This window comes from Bombyx mori, chromosome 22 (assembly GCF_030269925.1).
Source record: "Bombyx mori chromosome 22, ASM3026992v2".
NCBI lineage: Eukaryota > Metazoa > Arthropoda > Insecta > Lepidoptera > Bombycidae > Bombyx > Bombyx mori.
Window position 1 is genome coordinate 1,137,579 of NC_085128.1, and position 19,903 is coordinate 1,157,481.

At 35.4% G+C, this 19,903-nt stretch overlaps 3 protein-coding genes and 2 long non-coding RNA genes across 6 annotated transcripts in view; 2 read left to right on the forward strand and 3 right to left on the reverse strand.

Moving 5' to 3' along the window:
- Nucleotides 1-44: 44 nt before the first annotated feature.
- LOC134200935 (uncharacterized) lies at nucleotides 45-1,295 on the forward strand. Its single transcript, XR_009976061.1, has 2 exons — nucleotides 45-850; nucleotides 951-1,295. It is a non-coding gene; the product is annotated as an uncharacterized LOC134200935 (long non-coding RNA).
- Nucleotides 1,296-5,558: 4,263 nt separating this feature from the next.
- Nucleotides 5,559-6,959, reverse strand: LOC101744648 (SET domain-containing protein 4). The gene has a single exon (XM_004925875.5). The coding sequence runs from the start codon at nucleotides 6,957-6,959 to the stop codon at nucleotides 5,583-5,585; it is 1,377 nt and encodes a 458-aa protein (XP_004925932.2). The 3' UTR covers nucleotides 5,559-5,582.
- A 1,655-nt stretch (nucleotides 6,960-8,614) lies between these two features.
- On the forward strand, nucleotides 8,615-11,165 carry LOC101742054 (mitotic spindle assembly checkpoint protein MAD2A). The gene is made up of 3 exons (XM_004925856.5): nucleotides 8,615-8,866; nucleotides 9,213-9,359; nucleotides 9,803-11,165. Exons 1-3 carry the CDS (start codon nucleotides 8,797-8,799, stop codon nucleotides 10,207-10,209), a joined length of 624 nt encoding a protein of 207 aa, XP_004925913.1. The 5' UTR covers nucleotides 8,615-8,796; the 3' UTR covers nucleotides 10,210-11,165.
- Nucleotides 11,166-11,611: 446 nt separating this feature from the next.
- On the reverse strand, nucleotides 11,612-14,146 carry LOC119630251 (uncharacterized). Its single transcript, XR_005246029.2, has 2 exons — nucleotides 12,575-14,146; nucleotides 11,612-11,787 (listed from the first exon to the last, which is right to left on the reverse strand). It is a non-coding gene; the product is annotated as an uncharacterized LOC119630251 (long non-coding RNA).
- Nucleotides 14,147-15,027: 881 nt separating this feature from the next.
- LOC101741910 (protein vein) overlaps nucleotides 15,028-19,903 on the reverse strand; it is a 143,853-nt gene continuing 138,977 nt past the window's right edge. The window contains exons 4-6 of one of the 2 annotated variants that reach the window (XM_004925855.5): nucleotides 19,297-19,393; nucleotides 18,844-18,902; nucleotides 15,028-16,571 (exon numbers count right to left, since the gene is read on the reverse strand). In XM_004925855.5, coding sequence (XP_004925912.2) covers nucleotides 16,549-16,571; nucleotides 18,844-18,902; nucleotides 19,297-19,393 — 179 coding nt within the window. In that variant the 3' untranslated portion in view covers nucleotides 15,028-16,548. Of the gene's footprint in view, nucleotides 16,572-16,973; nucleotides 18,903-19,296; nucleotides 19,394-19,903 lie in introns of those variants that run through there. The other variant, XM_062674847.1, reaches the window with a different exon arrangement.

Genomic DNA, 19,903 nt, shown 5'->3' on the forward strand with positions numbered 1-19,903 from the left:
GGTAGGTACCGTAAAATGGGGCGATTAGGGAAAAAAACCAGGAAAATCTTTCGACGCTCAATATTAATCTTTTTATCGTTGCAAAATCTTCTATTTTTTGTACTGTAATAGTAGAACGTTGAAAGTTCACAAAACAACTCTGAATATGCATGAAAATAGCTGCTAACTTATAAAAAATTGCATTTCAAATTGACTTCTTGTGGTGGTAATTATTTTAGTATTAAAAACGTTGATTTCTTTTATTTATCTGATAATAATAGAAGACGACTGTGAATTATAAACGTTATTTAGTGTTTGAACCATCATATATATTAAAGGTAAGTCTCAGTTGTTATTGATTTTAATGTTTTTGATAAAATAAGAATACATGTAAAAATCTGTTGTTTTTGGGGATATTGGGGACGTGTCAGGTACAAATAACAACGAGAAAGGGGTCAATTGGGATGAAAATAAGTAAAATAGAAACGAACTAAGTATAAATAGGTACAGGTTTGTAGGGTTATCTATGTAGTTAAAACAATATTTTTTTAATTTGTTGGTAAGCATCTGGTTTATTCATGATGTTTTTGTCTAGAACTTTTATTCAAAATTATCAATGCAGTGTTATTTTATTGTTTGGCAAATATTTATATTATCAGTTACATGTTGTTTTCCATTTTTCGATATGCCTCGCGGTTACGTATCAAAGAGTGCAAATCCTTGAGATATGATCTCTTAATATTAAAAACAGTAATAGAAGCTATGAAATTAGGAATAAGTCTTTAGTTGAAATACCTAAGCAATTTACCATAAGTAACTCGGTTTTGCACAGACATGTAACAAGAAGGACGAAATCTCAAGGTGGACATGTGTAAGTAATACATAATAAAATAGGTTAATATTCGTTCAGCGTGGGGGTATCCACCTGATTAATTCATGGAATAACGGATAGACCTAATCTCTTAACCCAGATAAAAATATCAGCCCCTAAGTACTGTACAGCCGGACCTCGGTTCGTAAACTGTGGAAAACATCTGTCAAGGCTTTAATGAGCAAGAATTCCACATGACCACGACTGCTCTGCCAAGAGCAACCGATTATGATGATGAAGTAATACTGAATATTCGGCAAGCTGCGAGGCCGAACCGCCGGATATTCGGCCCTTTCGGAAATACTCGTGTGCGTTCGGGTGTTGTCGCACGTGAGTGGAGATCGCGACGACGCGGTACGACGACGATTTGGTATTCATTCACCATAATTTTCCACTTGTTATTTCACTTTTAACGTGCGATTATAAAAATCAAACTTGTCCATAACCTATTGTGGTATTATTTGCCTTTTGTATAATCATGAGATTTTCTTAAATTTGCATAATGAGATCAAATCACAGTTATCTGGACCCAAACTAGGATTATTTGGACTAAGACCCAGACGCGGATATACATACTTATATAGTTTAAATACATAGATAATAAACACTCAGACAAAGGGCAAACAAAATACTTCATTATTTGTAGGTCGTCGTGGCCTAAAGAATAAAGCGTCCGGTGCATTCGTATGTAGCGATGCACCGGTGTTCGAATCCCGCAGGCGGGTACCAATTTTTCTAATGAAAAACGTACTTAACAAATGTTCACGATTGACTTCCACGATTTGCGTAATCACTGGTGTTTTTTTTTTTTTTTTTTTTTTTTTTTTTTTTTTTTTTTTTTTTTTTTTTTTTTTTTTTTTTTTTTTTTTTTTTTTTTTTTTTTTTTTTTTTGTCAGGAGGAAATTGCCGGACTTCCGCACTCCCCTGGGGATGGAAGGCGGGGCATGTCGGAGTCGAACTGACTAAAACCTCCGGCGCCACGACCACCAGCCCTCTCGGTCGGCAGGCTATCCGGAGCCCGCCTAGATGGCGCCGGTTAGAATGATCTATCCTACGGAATACCCCGCTGGGTCAGAACCAGCGTGGGTCGAGGATAGCCGGCCTTCCATCACCCGGATGCTCTTGCGTAAAACGCGTGCAGAGCAGCTTGCACGTCGTCTTCTTAGGCCCCCTTCGCCTGTCCCCAGACCGACATATGAAGGGGACCCGAAACACTTAGAGGGCCAGGGCTTGGGCGAGATCCGCCTCCCTGGCCCCCGCTCGACGGCGGCGGGCTTGCGTGTCTCTCACGCGCCCCGCCGCCTCCTTCTGCGAGATGGTGCACTCGCAGAAGTCGAGCATCGCCTTCCACGACTCGTCGTCGCCGAGCATCGATGCCACAACACTCGGCAACGACAAGTCGTTTCCTATTTTTGCGACGAGGACACGGCGCCACCCCTCCCATGCGGGGCAGGCGACGAGCGTGTGCTCCGCCGTGTCCAAGCCGCAACCACAATGGTGGCACTCTGCCGTCGGCTCGGCTCCGATCCGGTGCAGGAACTCACCGAAGCAACCATGCCCAGTGAGCACCTGCGTGAGCCGGAAAGTGAGGCGTCCTCTGTCACGATTCACCCAATTCACAAGAACCGGGCGAATCGCCTCGACGGTCCTACGACCAGCCGAAGGATCGGCCAGCCGTCTGGACCATGCCTCCAGCACGGACCGCCGAGATTGGGCCCTCCGCGCTCTGACCACACTGGGGCTGGGACGTGCCACGCCCCGGATACGAAGGTCAGCCCGCCACTGATAGTCAGCAGCGAGCGCCTCCGCCTCCAGGACCCAAGGCGGCGTCCCAGCCAGTACACACGCCGCCTCGAAAGAGATGGTGCGATAACCACGGATGACCCTGACCGCGATGGTGCGTTGCGGCCGTTGCAGCAGCTTCGCTACCCCCACGGCCAGGGACTGGCCCCACACGGGCGCCCCGTATAGGGCCATTGATCGCACCACCCCTGTATAGAGACGGCGCGTCACCTGGTCAGGCCCCCCGACATTGGGAAGGAGCCGGCTTAACGCGCCGGCCACCCCCAACAAACGAGGGACCAGATTCTGAAAGTGAGCACGGAAGGTCCAACGACTGTCCAGAATGAGGCCGAGGTACTTCAACTGCACCCCGACCCCGATACGGACGCCTCCAACCACGATATGGGCATCGACAGGTGGCACTCTCCGGGGCCTGTGGAACCACATGGCCTCGGATTTACTGAGCGCCACGTCGAGGCCCAATCTCCTGATTTTGCCGACGACATGCGCCACCCCAGCCGTAGCAAGACGGGCAGACTCAGCAAAACTCCCCCCCCGGGCCACGACCAACGTGTCGTCTGCGTAACAGATTACACTCAGGCCCGGGAGGAGGGCACCCCTCAGCACCCAGTCATACCCGATATTCCACAAAAGAGGGCCGAGCACCGACCCCTGTGGAACACCGTGGTGGTAGGACCTCTTGGGAGTTCGCACGGGTAGGTACCACCACCTCGCCTATTTCGGCCGTGAAGCAGTAATGCGTTTCGGTTCGAAGGGTGGGGTAGCCGTTGTAACTATACTGAGACCTTAGAACTTATATCTCAAGATGGGTGACGCATTTACGTTGTAGATGTCTATGGGCTCCAGTAACCACTTAACAACAGGTGGGCTGTGAGCTCGTCCATCCATCTAAGCAATAAAAAATATTTAAAATAATAATATTTGCCAAATACAGGAGTCAATTCCACAACCCTTGGTATGCCAGTCAGGGGCAGCCCAGAGTTTCTCGCCATTTGAATTCAACCCATGAGATGTTATATTAGACCGGGGTCGATAATTTTTATAACCAAAAAAAATAGTAGTAGAATGAAACCCATTAGAAAAGGAGGGGAATATTATAAAAATAAAAGGAAAAATAATTTACGGGCGATCTGAGGTCGGGAAGGGGATGGGGGTTTTAAGGGTAAAAAACAGTTTTTCTCGATTTCCGGCAAAACTAAAAGTCCTATGGACAAAGCACATGGCAAAGTTGTAAGTAATAAAAAGATCTAAAACTTTTGTATTTACACTTTTTTCACATAACCTTAAAACTTATGTGAAAAATTAAAAAAACCAAGTTTTTTGTTTTTATCTTTTAAAAAAAAACTCTTTTTTTCTCGAAATTATGATGGTGAAAACTTACCTTTTTATGTCCCAAATACGCTGTAATTTATTTGATTAGAAATATTTAGTTTTTCACCTTATTTTGAATTAATATCGAAAAAGCACCCTAATTTTCAATCGAAAATTCACCCGTCAAAATATCAGCTTTTCTCAAAAAGTTGGTATGTTTTCTGTTCGTTGAAATCTCTACTTTCCGATGGTGAAAAAAAAATTGTTACTATGGTAAATCTTCTCAGAAAATGCAAAAAATCGAAAAAGACTCGAATTCGAATTTTTTGGAGTTTACTCCTTTAGAATCGATTTACATATATAGGCCCGGGGTATGAAAATTATGGGGACCAAAATCGTACTAGCATGTCACACGAAATGCGTTATGCGCCTGATTGGCTCCTGATTGCGTGATGCGTGCGCGCGCCAATCAGGAGCCAACGCGCGGCCGCGTTATCGCAGGTGACGCCGGGCTGCTGCGCCGGCAGTCCGCCACAAAGCCTCGTACTGATCGCGCGTTTCTCTCATTATTGTATTTTCATATATTTGTTAGTCGTTTGTTTTGTGTCTCGTTAATTTGTTAATAATCTGTAGTGTATCGTGTTGTCGTAATATAGAACTATTTCTCGTATTGTTTCGTTTAATTTTTTATATCCAGTAAACTCCAGTCGTGCGTCGGAGCGGACACACACACTTTTTTTTTTATACACCATTAATAATTTTAAAATTTACACTTTAATTACTCGAAAAACATAAGATTACATGTTACATTGATAAAAAAAAATGCAAATCAAAATATACTACTATAATTAACAAACAAATAAGTTAATAAAATAAATATTTAAGATGATTTAGATTTAATAATTTAGAGATTATAAATAAGACGTCTACAATATATTATTTTATTTTTATATATTATTATTAAATTATAATTACCATAGTAAGATATATATATTTTTTTCACCATCGGAAAGTAGAGATTTCAACGAACAGAAAACATACCAACTTTTTGAGAAAAGCTGATATTTTGACGGGTGAATTTTCGATTGAAAATTAGGGTGCTTTTTCGACATTAATTCAAAATAAGGTCAAAAAATAAATATTTCTAATCAAATAAATTACAGCGTATTTGGGACATAAAAAGGTAAGTTTTCACCATCATAATTGCGTGAAAAAACATTTTTTTTTGAAAAATATAAAAATAAAAAACCAAAAACTTGTTTTTTTTTTAATTTTTCCCCTAAATTTTGAGGTTATGTGAAAAAAGTGTAAATACAAAAGTTTTAGATCTTTTTATTACCTACAACTTTGCCATTTTACTTTTTTCCGTAGGACTTTTAGTTTTACCGGAAATCGAGAAAAGCCGTTTGTTACCCTTAAGCCCCCACCCCATTCCCTTCCCGACCTCAGATCGCCCGTAAATTATTTTTCCTTCCATTTTTATAATATTGTCCTCCTTTTCTAATGAGTTTCATCCTACTATTTTTTTTTTCCCTTTTATTTTTTTTAAAGGCTTCTACCCTGGTCTATATGTAAATGAAAAAAGCAGATAATATAATTTACAAAACCTTATTGGAAATTAAGATTTAATAAACTTCTCTAATATACCAATATATTGACACATAAGCTCTATACAATTCATTAATTCAACCGCTTCACATCCAGTTTTTTTCAGTTCATTCACTGAATTACTGATTAAGTTACATTTATCAACTGCCATAGGTTTTACTAGTTCATTCAATTTACTATCATTTGAACATATTGCTGCTGAATAAATTAATCTACTTATATCTTTATTTTTCTCGTGGTAATATTTTATGACCATTAACAATCCATAAAAATTATAACTTAAGCCTTTGGAATCTATGTGTAAATCTTTATTTAGGCCATGACTATGAATAAAATTAATCTGTTCTAAAGAGACTTTAATTGACCTTGTATTAAAGTATTGTAGAACAATATCAAAAGGGAATGATACATAGTCCAAATCATTTTTTGGTATACAAAATCCATATTCTGTAATTAATTTTAAATTGTGACTGTCGCCATAGCAAATAAAGACTTGCGAGTGAGCATCAAAAAAATTCTTTGTGTATATAGAAAATGTTACATCTAAAAATAATTCATCTTTTAAATCTTTAACTTTTACATTCTCAATATCTTTATTGACTAGAAGTTTTGTTTCATTTCTTGCACATGGGCTGTGGTTAATCATATCTAAATATGGACATAGAGAAATATTAGTGTTATCGCTAATTATATTCAACAAATTGTTTTCAACATTTTTTAAATCTATTATTTTTGATAGGTCTATATATACACACCTAGTATTAACTGTGAAGTAGGCCCATTCATACAATGACATACTAAAGTGTTTTTGTACCATAGAAACAGAATCACATGAATTTTTGCATGTTTTTAATAATTGAAAAAAAATATTATATGTTGTTTCTATGACACATTTTTGATTCGAAATCACATCTAAAATCTCAGGATCTACGTTGCATTTTATTTCGTTCGGCAAAAAATATGGTACAGTATATTCTTGGGGCAAATTTTTTAGGTAAATGTGCCACTTTGTTTTAATACCTTGAGCTTTCAGATATGTCAAATAAAATGCTAATAGTGACTGAAACGACACTGTTTTCTTGTAGGTAGATAAACAAGGTATTTTATTTTCTAGGAAAATGCTACAAAACGCCCGGTCCATCAGGATTGTGGATACATTAATAGTAAGATTTAAAGGTAAGCTAATAAGTTCGTCTCCAGGTCGGATTCTCTTTTTTGTGAGCACTCCGCGGCCTGTATCACTGAATACCGCCAGAGCCAATTCTTTCTTCCGTCTTACACCATTTTTCTTAAGCCAAGTATTTAATAATATTAATTCTTCGTTTGCGCCACAAGTGCAGAAACTACGTGAAATTTTCTGACGTCTTTTTCGTTTTGTACGTCCCATTTGTATGATGTTGCTTAATAACACTTAGGAGGAAACAATTCATGCAGTTATTTATTCAATTTACATTGACGTGTAAAACTTTTTAAAAAAAAACATTGTTAATAAATAGTAGGTACATTTTTTAAAGGATTTTATGACCCAGTAACTAAGACCTTTAAGCCATGTCTTATTTTAATTTATTTAAGTTCATATTTTTATGAAAAATGATAATATGAAATGAGATGATATGGGATGAAATATAATCTCAGTAAAATGGTAAATATTTACTGAGATTTGTTCAGTGCACTGTTTGAAGGATCCCGAGAAGTTACGTACAGCGGCTTTTTTTTTAATTTTCCCACATTTGTGCACTTTCACAGATATTAAACAGTTAATAAACCACCGTTATTACCAGTGGTCGGAGTAGGTAGATTGATTTCATATACTTGGATCAAGATATTTTAATATGGACATGCCATTTTATCCATAATGATTATTTTTTTAAAATGAAAAAAATTATTTTTAATCCTCATCGGATACAATTTCTATACTTATAAAGTAACAAAAAAGCACTGTCTAAGTTTTGTCTCATACTGACAAGCGTCATTTACAATTTAACAGAAAGGGACAAAATAACTATAACTATAACTATACACATATATATAATATATAACTGTAACTATTCCAAGGCGTTTTTGTATAAAACAAAATACTGATTTCTTTTACCATTAGCTAGCACTGATAGCGTAGATTACAGGTGGCTGTGAACTCGTCTACCCATCTAAGCAATAAAGAAAAAAAAAATTATTATTACGTTTTTCACTTTAAACACAAATTCATGCTAATTTCAAAATTCCGGAACAAATATCACAATAAATATGAAGTTCCAGTATTTTGGAGGCATATATATATATATATATATCCATATTATCCTCTACGTTTGACGTCAACGACCTTAACTCAATCTACTTACCCACTCTGACCTCTAGTTATTACACATTTAAACCTGAAGAAACACTAATTAAACAAAATAAAACAAATCACACAACTTCACTCCTCGAGTTCCCGCCAAAAAGTTCTTAATAGGTACCTACATATTGTTTTTGTTTCATAATAGCATCATACATGGTGGTAAGGCCTCTTGTGAGTCCGCGAGGATAGGTATCACCACCCTGTCTATTTCTGCCGTGAAGCAGTAATATGTTTCGGTTTAAAGGGTGGGGCAGCCGTTGTAACTAAACTTGAGACCTTAGAACTCATATCTCAAGGTGGGTGGCGCATTTACGTTGTAGATATCTATGGGCTCCAGTAACCACTTAACACCAGGTGGGCTGTGAGCTTGTCCACCCATCTAAGCAATAAAAAAAAATCAAATGATTCAGGTTGCCGAAGTTAAGATTTTACCCTTTTAGTTTGGAGGATAGAGATTAGGAGCACATCATCATCTTTGTGTGTTGATGTAGCTGTATGTAGAGAGAGCTTATTTCTATTTGATCTCATGTATTTAAGTTTATTACCACTTTACTTAAAAATTAATTTATTTTCCTCAGTTCCATTTCACTTTGCGTAGTATATCAGACGGAGTTTTGTATTTTTAATATGTAAGCAAAGGGTATATGGAGGCGTTTGAGCATTGACACTTGATTTAAAGGAATTTTTGACATTGAAGTTTGAATGAAATGTTTTGAATTATTTGAAAATAACAATTATCAACGGACGCGCTGAATTCACCCAGTACCTACATAACGGCTCGTTTGTATCAAATCGTCCCTACATACTCAAGTGTGTATATAAATTCATTGATTTTGATTATTGATAGAACGATTACAGCAATATAATCGACAAACAGCTGACAACTATGTCACTACAACAAACAAAAAATTGTATTACTTTGCGCGGCTCCGCTCAAATTATATGCGAATATTTGAGTAAGTAACATTGTTTCTCTGTTGTTCTGGTATCAAAAGCTTGTTTTCCCATTTTTACCACACAGCCGTATAAGCATATATGCGCTGAAAGCTCTGATACTAATAATAACCTGAGGTTGTAACCAGTATGTTGAAGTGGCCATGATGGACATGCTTATTTATTTTTATTTATTGAATTAATATATTTTGTACACACAGCTGTTAGAAGAAACACGACCATAAAGATACAGAGTACAAGGGCTTACTAATGTGGACTACAAAACCATTATAAATTTATATGACTAAAGTCCACATTTGTTTAATCCCTGTGAGTAGTATAAACTGATTTATTTACTCATGTTTTCAGAATTTTCAATAAATTCAGTACTGTTTCAACGAGGCTTATATCCACCTGAAACCTTTAAGGCAGAAAACCAGTATGGCATCACACTGCTACTCTCAGAGGATCCTCAGATCAAGAGCTTCTTAACAAATCTTCTTACACAGAGTGAAGGTATCAGTTAGTCTACATCCAAATCTAATATGATTAATAGCAGTTCTTAGTAATAATTAGTAACTTTTTTGATGGACTTAAAATAAAGATCAACAATTTGGGGAGTTCTTTTATCATTCATTGTTTTTAGTGGCATTGTATTTATGCACGAATGAGATGAATCAACTGCTCATGTGCTGTGTTTTGAGGGCCACTACTGCTACCTACTTAGCTCCACACCTTAGTCTGGAGTTTTAGGAGTTTTGACATCCTTTAAATAAAGTTTTACCACAGCAATTTCTTTAGTTTTCACAAGTCATAGAGATAACTGAAACTAGTACAAAATTTAATGTACATCAATAACCTTAATTGTCAGTACTCACAATATCACAAAACAAAAATAATATATGTGTGATATAATCCATTAAAGTAGTTTTAATGATGTTATTTTGATGATATTACAGAATGGATTCTTGACAAGAAAGTGAAAAAACTATCTCTGATCATACTAAATGTGGCTAACAAAGAAGTTCTGGAATGTTGGGACTTTAACATTCAATACGAAGATGGAGATACTGCTTTATCTAAGGAGAAAAATGAAATGGTCGGGAGCAAAGATTTGAAGAAGATACAACAGGAAATCAGAGATGTTATGTTACAAGTAGCAGCAACAATATCGTACTTACCGCTATTAGATTGTAGATGTTCATTTGATGTTTTGGTTCATGCTAAAACAGACTGCGATATTCCAGAAAAATGGGCTGAGGCACAACCAGTAGCTATAGCCAATGCTCAGAATGTACAGCTAAAGTCATTCTCGACTAGTTTACACAAAATGGAAACAGTAGTCAGTTACAAACTCGCAGATTGATTGCAGCTTTACTTTATAAGTTTTCTATTCTTTTTAAGTATCTCAAGTAATGTAGTTTGTAATTATCTAAGGTAAGGTAACATATTGTTGAAGAGAGCATGCATCAATTGCGTGATGACCATCAGGTGACCATAAGGTGGACTATGACCGTCTACCCATTTTAAATAATAAATAACCTTTACTGCTTTCTCCCCTCTCTGCAATAATGTACTAGTGAATCTTTAATGACTCATAATTATAGTAATGGTGAATTTTAAAATGAAATTATGCCATAACAATTACTACAGTTGTCGTGATGTGTTAAGTTTTAGTTTTTTTTCTCAAATAAGAAGGAAATCGTCAATCAAATTGTTAGGCCATTATTGGTTGTAGACTGTTCTCGATCTAAATACGTATAATTTTATTTAGTGACTAAGTTACAGTAGGTATTGATTATGCTTTAAACAGTCTAAAGTTTGTTTTAATCTCACAGCTAAGTTTTGAGTGCTTGGTTTTACAAACAATGTTATCTGACTCCCATACAGGCCAATAAAGATTATTGTTAGATACTTGAGAAAAACAGTGATGTTCTCACACGAGGCTGGCATTCGCACATATTCTATGCGTTAAGACCTGAATATGGAGTTGATTTTCTAACAAACGGTTATCAATATCTTAGCCCCACAAGTAATTTTGTTGGTATCTACAAATGGAAATCATTTAGTATTTAAATGGTAATGACTACATCTCTAGTTCGCTTGTTCATGTATCTACTATAATACTGTATACTTGGGCACTTAATGGGCACCTAAAATTGAAAATAATTTTATATTATGTGTTTTTAACTAATAGCAATCAACCGAAATCTATATTGTGTTCAGTATTGTAAATATAAAATGTAAGTTTTAACTGTGAATGTAGCACCTTCGTTTCAATGTTTGGTATCATTTTGGCATGTATAAATGAATTTAAAAGTGTTTGGTTTTTGTCTTGTTTAAATGAGCGATGATACAAGGGTGATATAAATTTTCTACTATGACTACAGCATAATTTATTCTACTTTCGTTACGTTTCTGGATCGATTCGAGGCCAAGGTCGTCGTGTATGTCAACGTTCCTCACGAACCACAGCTCCGACGGCCAGCCTGCAAAAGCTGGATTGTAGGGATTGGAGGGTGTCCAAGTGTGTGCGGGCCGCGTGAGCAAACACCACACGCGTAGGTCATGACGGGCCTTATGCAGATTTATTTGGTTTTGTAAAGTGTCACCTTGTTCCGAAGGGATCCGGGGGATCCACAAGTCAGTTTTTGGGCGATGACGGCTTTGCGTTGCCCCGCCGCTTGCGTCTGATATGGTCCATCAGTGACGGACGGTAAACATTATCAGATTTCTACAATGGCAATAAAAACAGAAAGACGATCTGGTTAAACCATTTTTCAAATAGGTTGCTGGTGTATTACCATTTTGATACCACAATACCTAAGGGGTGTATACCTATAATCCAGAGGCTCCCAAAGTTTTTTGTTGCCTTAAACCGGAGATATAGTTCCGGCTAATCTAATGATGACTTAAGCCGCTTAGGCCGTGGTCGTCGGCAGCCCTTGAACAATAATAAAACATGTTTGTAAACATAATATCTGCGGTCTCCTTGGTCATTAAATTATAAAATTCATAGCTATACGTCTATACTAATATTATAAAGAAGAAAGATTTGTTTGTTTGTTTGTATTGAATAGGCTCCGAAACTACTGAACCGATTTGAAAAATTCTCTCACTGTTTGGAAACTACACTATTCCCGAGTGACATAGCCTATAATATTTTTTGAAAAAAATTAGGGATCCTTACTAAAACTCCAATAATATAACCCAAGGTGTAAAAAAATTACCTAAAATATTCTTTACATCGCGTGCCCTGCGAAAACTATTGATAGAATAAAATAATGTAGGTACTACGACTTTGTAGAACACATTATTACTTACAAAAAGTGTTGCGATAGCATATGTCTAACTATTAGGTATAGTTATGCCGCAATAAGTGTTCTTTTATTTAGAAAAATAAAACAACGTCAAATATCATTGAAATTCTGACCAGTAGTTTTGAAGTTATCCTTTACTATACGCTTAAGATTGACCTTTGACTACACTGAATATGTTCTAATTTTATTTTGTTAGTCGTTTTTGGGTGGTTACAATTTTGTATTAGGTAGGTATATTACCGAAATCTCAATTATCTTAATCATACTTAAGTTTAAGAATGTACAGGTTATAAAAAAGCCCGTTCATTAAAACAAAGGGCAAGGTGCAAATTACCTATAATATGTTAGTACGAGCACCTGTTCTATTTCTTCACGTTATTTTATAAAAGAACAAGAAATGAGTTTGGTCACCTGTTTGCAGGCAAGACTGCACGCCAAATTAAACCAACAGATATGTAGGTAAGGTATCTGACTTAGTGACTTTATTGTTGTTACTATGTGCTGCTGTTTTCTTTAAAGGTTAGGGTAAAAGTATAGGTAAAAAAGATGACTTGAAACTATTTAGGAAGATTTACTTGTAGGAAACACACCGGATCGTGGACCAATATGAATATATATTATCTATAAATAATAAAACAGCAGAATCGATAAAAGATAAGTAAAGAAGTATCTAGATAAAAAGAGTATAAATGGGGTAATTACCTAGTCTTGCCATAAATACTGAGACAAAGAAAAAAATTCTATTGCAAATAAAATTTATTACTTTTACAGTGTGTTAGTTTATTTAAAGTATAAAAAGCTTATTCGAAGTGGTCTCCATTGGCTGCAATACCTCTTTCCATGGGAAAAATTTTCACTGCCAATCGTACGGATTGTTTTAGGGACTCCAAATTATCAAGGCGTTTAGAGCAAGCCGTATCTCCTAAAACTGACCATAAATCATAATCCAGCGGATTAAGATCGGGACTAGACGACAGCCAGTCTTCAACTCTGATAAAATCCGAAACGTTCGTTTCCAACCAAGACTTCGTAGCCCGAGCTTTATGACCTGGCGCCGAGTCTTGCTGGAAGAAGCATTCTTGATTATTGAACATGGTGTTGTTAAGGGACTTCACTACCTTCTCAAGAATGGTATCTTGATACACTTGTGCCGATGTTTTGATACCTTTTTCACAAAAGTATGGCTCAGTCACTCCTTCATAGCTAATACCCCACCAAACCATCAATGAAGTCGGATAGTGCCCACGTTGCACTCTGTCGACTAATTGGGAAGCTTCCTTAGAGCTTTGAGCATAAATACGGTCATTTTGTTTGTTAAAATGTTGCTCAATTGTAAAAAATTTCTCATCCGTAAACAAAAATTTTCTATGACCTCCCTTTGCGTACCGCTTCAGTAGTTGTTTCGATTTTACCACCCTATTCTCTTTTAAATTATCAGTTAAGAAATTACCAGTACGTCTCATAAAGGCTGCAAGTCCTAAGTCATCTTTTAAAATACGCGACATGGTTCTAGGTGGTTCTATGGTTCATGGTTCTATATCTTCATCTCCCGAGATAAAATCTTTTGCTTTCGGACAGGATTTCTTCGAATTCTTTCCCTTACTGCTTTGACCACCTTTTTCGTATGAACACTACGTGGACAGCCAGATCTTTTCCTGTCACAAACAGAGGAGGTCTCATTGCACCTGTTAATAGCCCGGTACATAAACATTTTACTAATACCAAGCGTATGGAGAGTTTTAAAAATTGCATTTGGCTCCATACCTGCTTTGTATAATGCAATCACATCGACTCGGTTCTCTTTATCACCCCACTCCATCTTAATATCGCAAAATATTGTACAATGTATTGGCGCCAAAATGAAAAAACTCAATGAGCAATCATATAAAAATGACAGATTCCAAATTCAAATGTAATATTTTGTTTATTTTTAATTGTAACAGTATTTATAGCCAGACTAAGTAACTATAAAAGAAGAGTAATAAAATACAAATCGGTGAACATATGATTTTTTTCTATTTAATTACCTACCTACTTGTGTGTGAATGAATTTTGATGCAGTTTTCGTAGGTAGATGTTTCATTTGGAGCAAAATGTTTGGCGACGATTTTTTTTTTTGTTAGAAGTAACTTGCAACGTAGTTAACATTATTAATTAACTTGAGAGCCATTGACCCGATTTTGACGACATTTGGTGTGCAAATAGTTTCAATTCTAGGGAAAAAACAAAGACTACCTATCCCAATGGTGATCGCAATTATAAATTTTATAATCCTCGTAGGCGAAGCTGCGGTTGGAAAGCTAGTAATTAATATAAAATAACCAATCACTACCTAACTAAATAGGCACTGATTGATTTTGGAGAATTATTAAATTACCTATAGTTGTAGCTTGAGTCCAGGATGCTGCCACAAAGTAGTCATTCGTTCTGGTAATAATAAAGTGTCCATTTATACAATATTCAAAGTATTTTTTGAATTTAATGGTATTTTCTTTGGTATTCGAGAGTCTAAACATCACTAAAACTACTTCTATAGTTTTCAAAACATTGGAAAAATAGAATGAGAGTAAAAACACCAGATTAAACAATAAAAGTGATTTTATTTATAAAACTTGATGAAAAAATGGAAACTCATGTATTACTATGATTAATTGTTCTTTGAACTTCGCTAAAATTTTTTTAGATTCCATATTATTTTCTTGCTCCTAACCCAAGACATGTACTAACATGTCAAGGACAACAACAAGGACTATCCTGGGAAGTAAGTAACGAAATCTAATGTCCTTAAAGCCTTAGTTGGAACTGCAACTCGGTGAATGCGAGTTTTGTTCTTTAAAGTCACAATAGATTAAAAAATAACCAAATAACCAGACTTTTACAATTCATTTATTATTTAACAAAGCTCTTACAAAATATTACAGGTTACATGCTAAAATAAATAACAATCAATCAGACAATAATACTGTACAAATTGTTTAATACAAAATTAACAATTAAGTAGGTACCGAATGAAATATTTTACATGGTTTGAAGAAAATTAATTTTCACAAAAAGTATGTTGTATACCTACATTTCTATTTTCTTTAGGTATCACATTTGCTAGGAAAATGGTACTGAGTGGGGTAAAACCTAGTGTTATTTTTTATATAAAAATCCTATGACTAACTCATTTTATATTACTTTTTTTCTAATGAAGATTTATGTTCCATTATCTAAAACAATGTTAACTGCTGCTTTGATAGTTGACATAGATACTTTTGGGAAATTAATATTAAATAACGATCAATCAAAATTTTCAAATTAAGATTTGACTAACAAGAGAACACCCGCTAGCGCTAACTTTATTTTAAATACGAAGTGGAGACAGAGTATCATACGTGTGCATAAGAATAACAAAGACAACACTATGAATACGAAGAAAGTGTTGTCTCTTTCTGCATCCGGTGAACCTAGCTATACATAAAATGACCGATTCTGTCACATTAATTATTAATTAGATGCGATTTCCTAGTATTAACCTCCTATTATAGTCGTAGTCTAAAGTAGAATACCATTAAATTATATAGGTGGGTTTTAACATTTATAACGCGTACATAATTAGTCGAATGAAAAGGCAGATGAGAAAGAATTGACATCACAATTTTAGTCCCAAGATTTTGGCTTGTAATTTCCAAATTCAGCGGGTAAATAGTAACAAGACCCATCGTCAAAGTTTTCTCTATTATCATTGACTAACCTGATACTGATGGTTGGAACCTAGAATCAGAAGTGACTTACGTCTGCAAAGCTTGTGCATGGGGTAGGACGAGCAAATGTTACCAGTTTTTGAGAAGAAAGTGCTCCGTAAAATTGTTGTCATGTAGATTACGAACGAGTCGTGAGCCTAATGTTTTCATTATAGAATAGAGACCTCGTCTGGTTTTCTCAAAATGACAGACGGGCAGGGCACTTGTAGAGAATGGATGAACATAGGGCTCCGAAGCTTGCGTCCAAGTGAACCTTCCTACAAATAAGACTTAGAGACCTTCGCAGGAAGAGATTGTGCGGAGGGAGAAAAGATGCTACCTCTTGAAAGAGAAAATCAAGAGAGAACGAAATGAAAAGCAATTGTGATGGAGGTTAAAACCCATATAGGATTGAAGCCCCACAAAAATGAATCATTTGTAATTATAATTACAATACGTAAAATAATTAAAGATGTGGCATCAAGAAAAAGCAGAATATATACTTGTAAGTTATTGACTTCAACTATATTAATTATACGAATATTAATCATTATACATATTTATAAGTCTTTTATAGTGATTTTATGATGATAATTATATTTTAGGAATGCATCTAAAATTGAGTCCGGAATCCGTTTTGTAAGTCACGCCTGGAGTGGTCTACCAAAGCTGCTCCCCTTTGCCTGTCAACAGAAAAAAAATATAACTTTTTTGTTAACAAATATGCATGCTTTGAGATTTTGTTTTCTCACAACAAATAGTAATGTGAAGTGATGCAGGTTTTTTTAAATGTACATAAATGCATACAGCATGCATTCGAGTAATTAGTAGATCTGGTGCTACAAGCATTAGTAACGGAGCCTATAACGTTTAGAAAAAAAAGTAAATAAAAAAATGTAATAAAAAATAGTTTAATAATAATGGCGCCTTACATTTTTTCATTTACGAAATGAGTGCGGAGAGCCTTATGTTATAGTGCACGACAGTAACAAAAAAGATCTGGAATACGTACCATAGTTTTATGCATTTCCGTTTTCGTCGTCATATTAATTAAAGGAGTATGTAGCGTTTAAAAAGAAAACAAATTGTCGCCTCTGTTAATTCCAACACTCATTCTTTTATTGTGATTTTGGTACATATCATACAAATTAACATAATTATCGCACCTTAATATTTGTTGTGAGACTACAAAAAGAACGTTGGCGGGACACGGTCATATCGATTTATGATAAATATAAATAAAAAAAGGTTTCCGACTTTTTTATTTAAAGTCTGTCCTCCTTGCAATACAACTTCGTCTCGGCCTTTATAAGTGCCCTAAAACTTCAAGAGTTGTATTGTTAATAAATAATTTCACTTCACTAAATTAGATTAAAAAAATACACATTACGGTAATATTCTTTACAAAATTAAAAACAATTTTAAAATATGAAAACCGTATTCAAATACCAACGGCTAGTTGCAATTAAAAAAAAAAACAAATATGACATATGACATACAGTAAATCATTCATAACCATTCGTACTTTTGCCACGCATCGAAAATACATACTTATTAAATTCAAAAATATAAATTAATTAAAAATGTTTATTTGTCTAGCTATAGTATTTAAAAACTGTGAATTGACTAGGTTACTTAAAATGGACCGGCAAGAGATTGAAGTATGTATTAAAGTCATTGGGTACAATGCAATGCCATAAATTACATCTTACTTTTATTTTTTTATGTTTATTAGGTTTGTTTAAATTTTTTAGTTTTGATAACTTCATAACAACCATTAAAGTACTTGGTTAAACTTTTTTAATTCACTTGTGAAGTTCAAAAAGTGTCCAAATGAGTCTTAAATACGAGACGTTGACAAACACGAATGTTAAAATTAAAAATTTTTTTTTGTTTTTGGTCGGATAGATTTTGATGGCATCCATAGCTAATTTTTTTCTGAGATAATTTAACTAGGCATATAAAACTTAGTCTAATAGATATGTACATTGCTTGCAAGTCTCTTCATCAGCAAACTACATCCTAGTTGTCAAACTCTTATAGTTAATTAACAAAAGTCGCAATATTACAGATACGTTTCAAATATGTACAACTTTAATAAAATAATAATGCAACCAGTTAAGTAGTAATAAGTAAGCTCCCTTTCTTAATTATATCGGCATGTGATTAGTTTGTTTGAAAAATTTATCTAATAGGTGTAGGCAGAGTCTAAAAAAACTATATTGATTTTTCGAATACAAGTGTCGAGTGTAAACGCATTAAAAAATTCGGTACACATAATAAATAGAATCACTAATTTCTCTCTCGCATCGCGAAAGTAAGGATTCGCTTAACTAAAATATTTACACGCCAGTCAACTGGTACTTAATTAAAGAACCTAAATAATCGCAACTTCAGACACTTTCGTCTTGTAAATGCAACAAAATTCACTGTTGCTGACAAACAGACAGCAATTTTATTTCCTATACAAAATTGCCGCGTTCACACACTGGGCGGACCGTGGAAACATTTTTTTGTATCACAGAATTTTGTAATTACTATTCAAATTAGCCGCATAAAAAACCGAACGTTCTAGTATTTTCACTGAGCCGGTCATATCAAACGATGCACTAAAACTGTGTAAACTAAAATGTATCTACGAATTGGTGTCATAAATGTATGGTTAAAAAAAACGAATAGGCGTGTAACTACGTATATATAATCGTAACACAAGAAGTGCTCAGGCAAATAATTAAATAATTAATTAAGTTATTAATAAAGGCGCATGCATTGTGACACGTTTGATCGTAAAACGAAAAAAAAAACCTATCTCCACTGCCCGCCAATCAGCGCGCGTCGTCTCGAGCTAAATTTTTAAATATAAAATTGGAACAAGGTGGGTTAACCGGCGTATCGTACGCTAACAGTAGTAAGTTGTCGAGAGGCCCAGTTTACACTTGTAAGAATGGGACATACTACTCCTGCTTTTAACGTCCTTGATCTCGCATCGCTGCCCCCCGAATCCATCTTTACATCTGGAAATTAAAATAATAATATTAGAAAAAAAAGCAACCGCGAATAAGCTACGTGACGTCGTGCACGTGTTCAAGCGCCACGTGGGCTAAATAAATCTTTGGTTTACTGTAAGCTTTGATTTAAAATGTTTGAAGCCACGTTGGCTTTTATATCTAGCTGTTGCGAGCGGGAAATTCGCGCATCTCGGGATTTTTTTGCTATACACTATTATGCTTTAAATTTTATCTGGTGTTGTCAATATCGTTGACCTTGAAACGTAAATCTGGAGCATTTGACTAGAAAATATGAATATCTAATGATGATACCAGCCCACGTGCGTAATTCTTTGAGGCTCATCACAGTAAGTGGTATAATACAGGATGTTAAACAAAAAAATAAATAAACAAAACTTACGTGCATGCCTGCTCTCGCAGCATTTCAAAAAATATGCAAGTGCCTCCGTTGAGGCAGTAAGAGGAAGGGTCCGGCATTGGACACTGTGACCCAGACGCTGTAAAATAAATACAAACGTGATAAAAGCGTTAATCCAACCAGAGCCGATTTGGAGAATATAGTTTAAAACTTTTTTTTTTTTTTGTGTATCTCAGGAATGTGGACAAGATAGGACTATCATAACAAATTACATTATTATTTTAGCAACGTTTCGGTCTTTTATTAGACCTTCATCAGGCCTCTGAAAATTACACATAATTGATAACCTATAATACAAAAAACAACCATTGTCGAAACTACCATATTTACCATAATATGAGTGTAAGATAGGGATTATTTAAATTATGCACATATTATTAAATAATGTAATTTGTTATGATAGTCCTATCTTGTCCACATTCCTGAGATACACAAAAAAAATATTTTATAATAATGATGGACGACAATATTGATAATAGTTAAAAACAATTTCGACAGTATAATCTCTCATTTTTGTTCATTTTTCTAATAAATGTCCGGATTAGTGCCCGTTTTTTTCCTGGGTGATGACAGGACAAGGGGTGTGGGG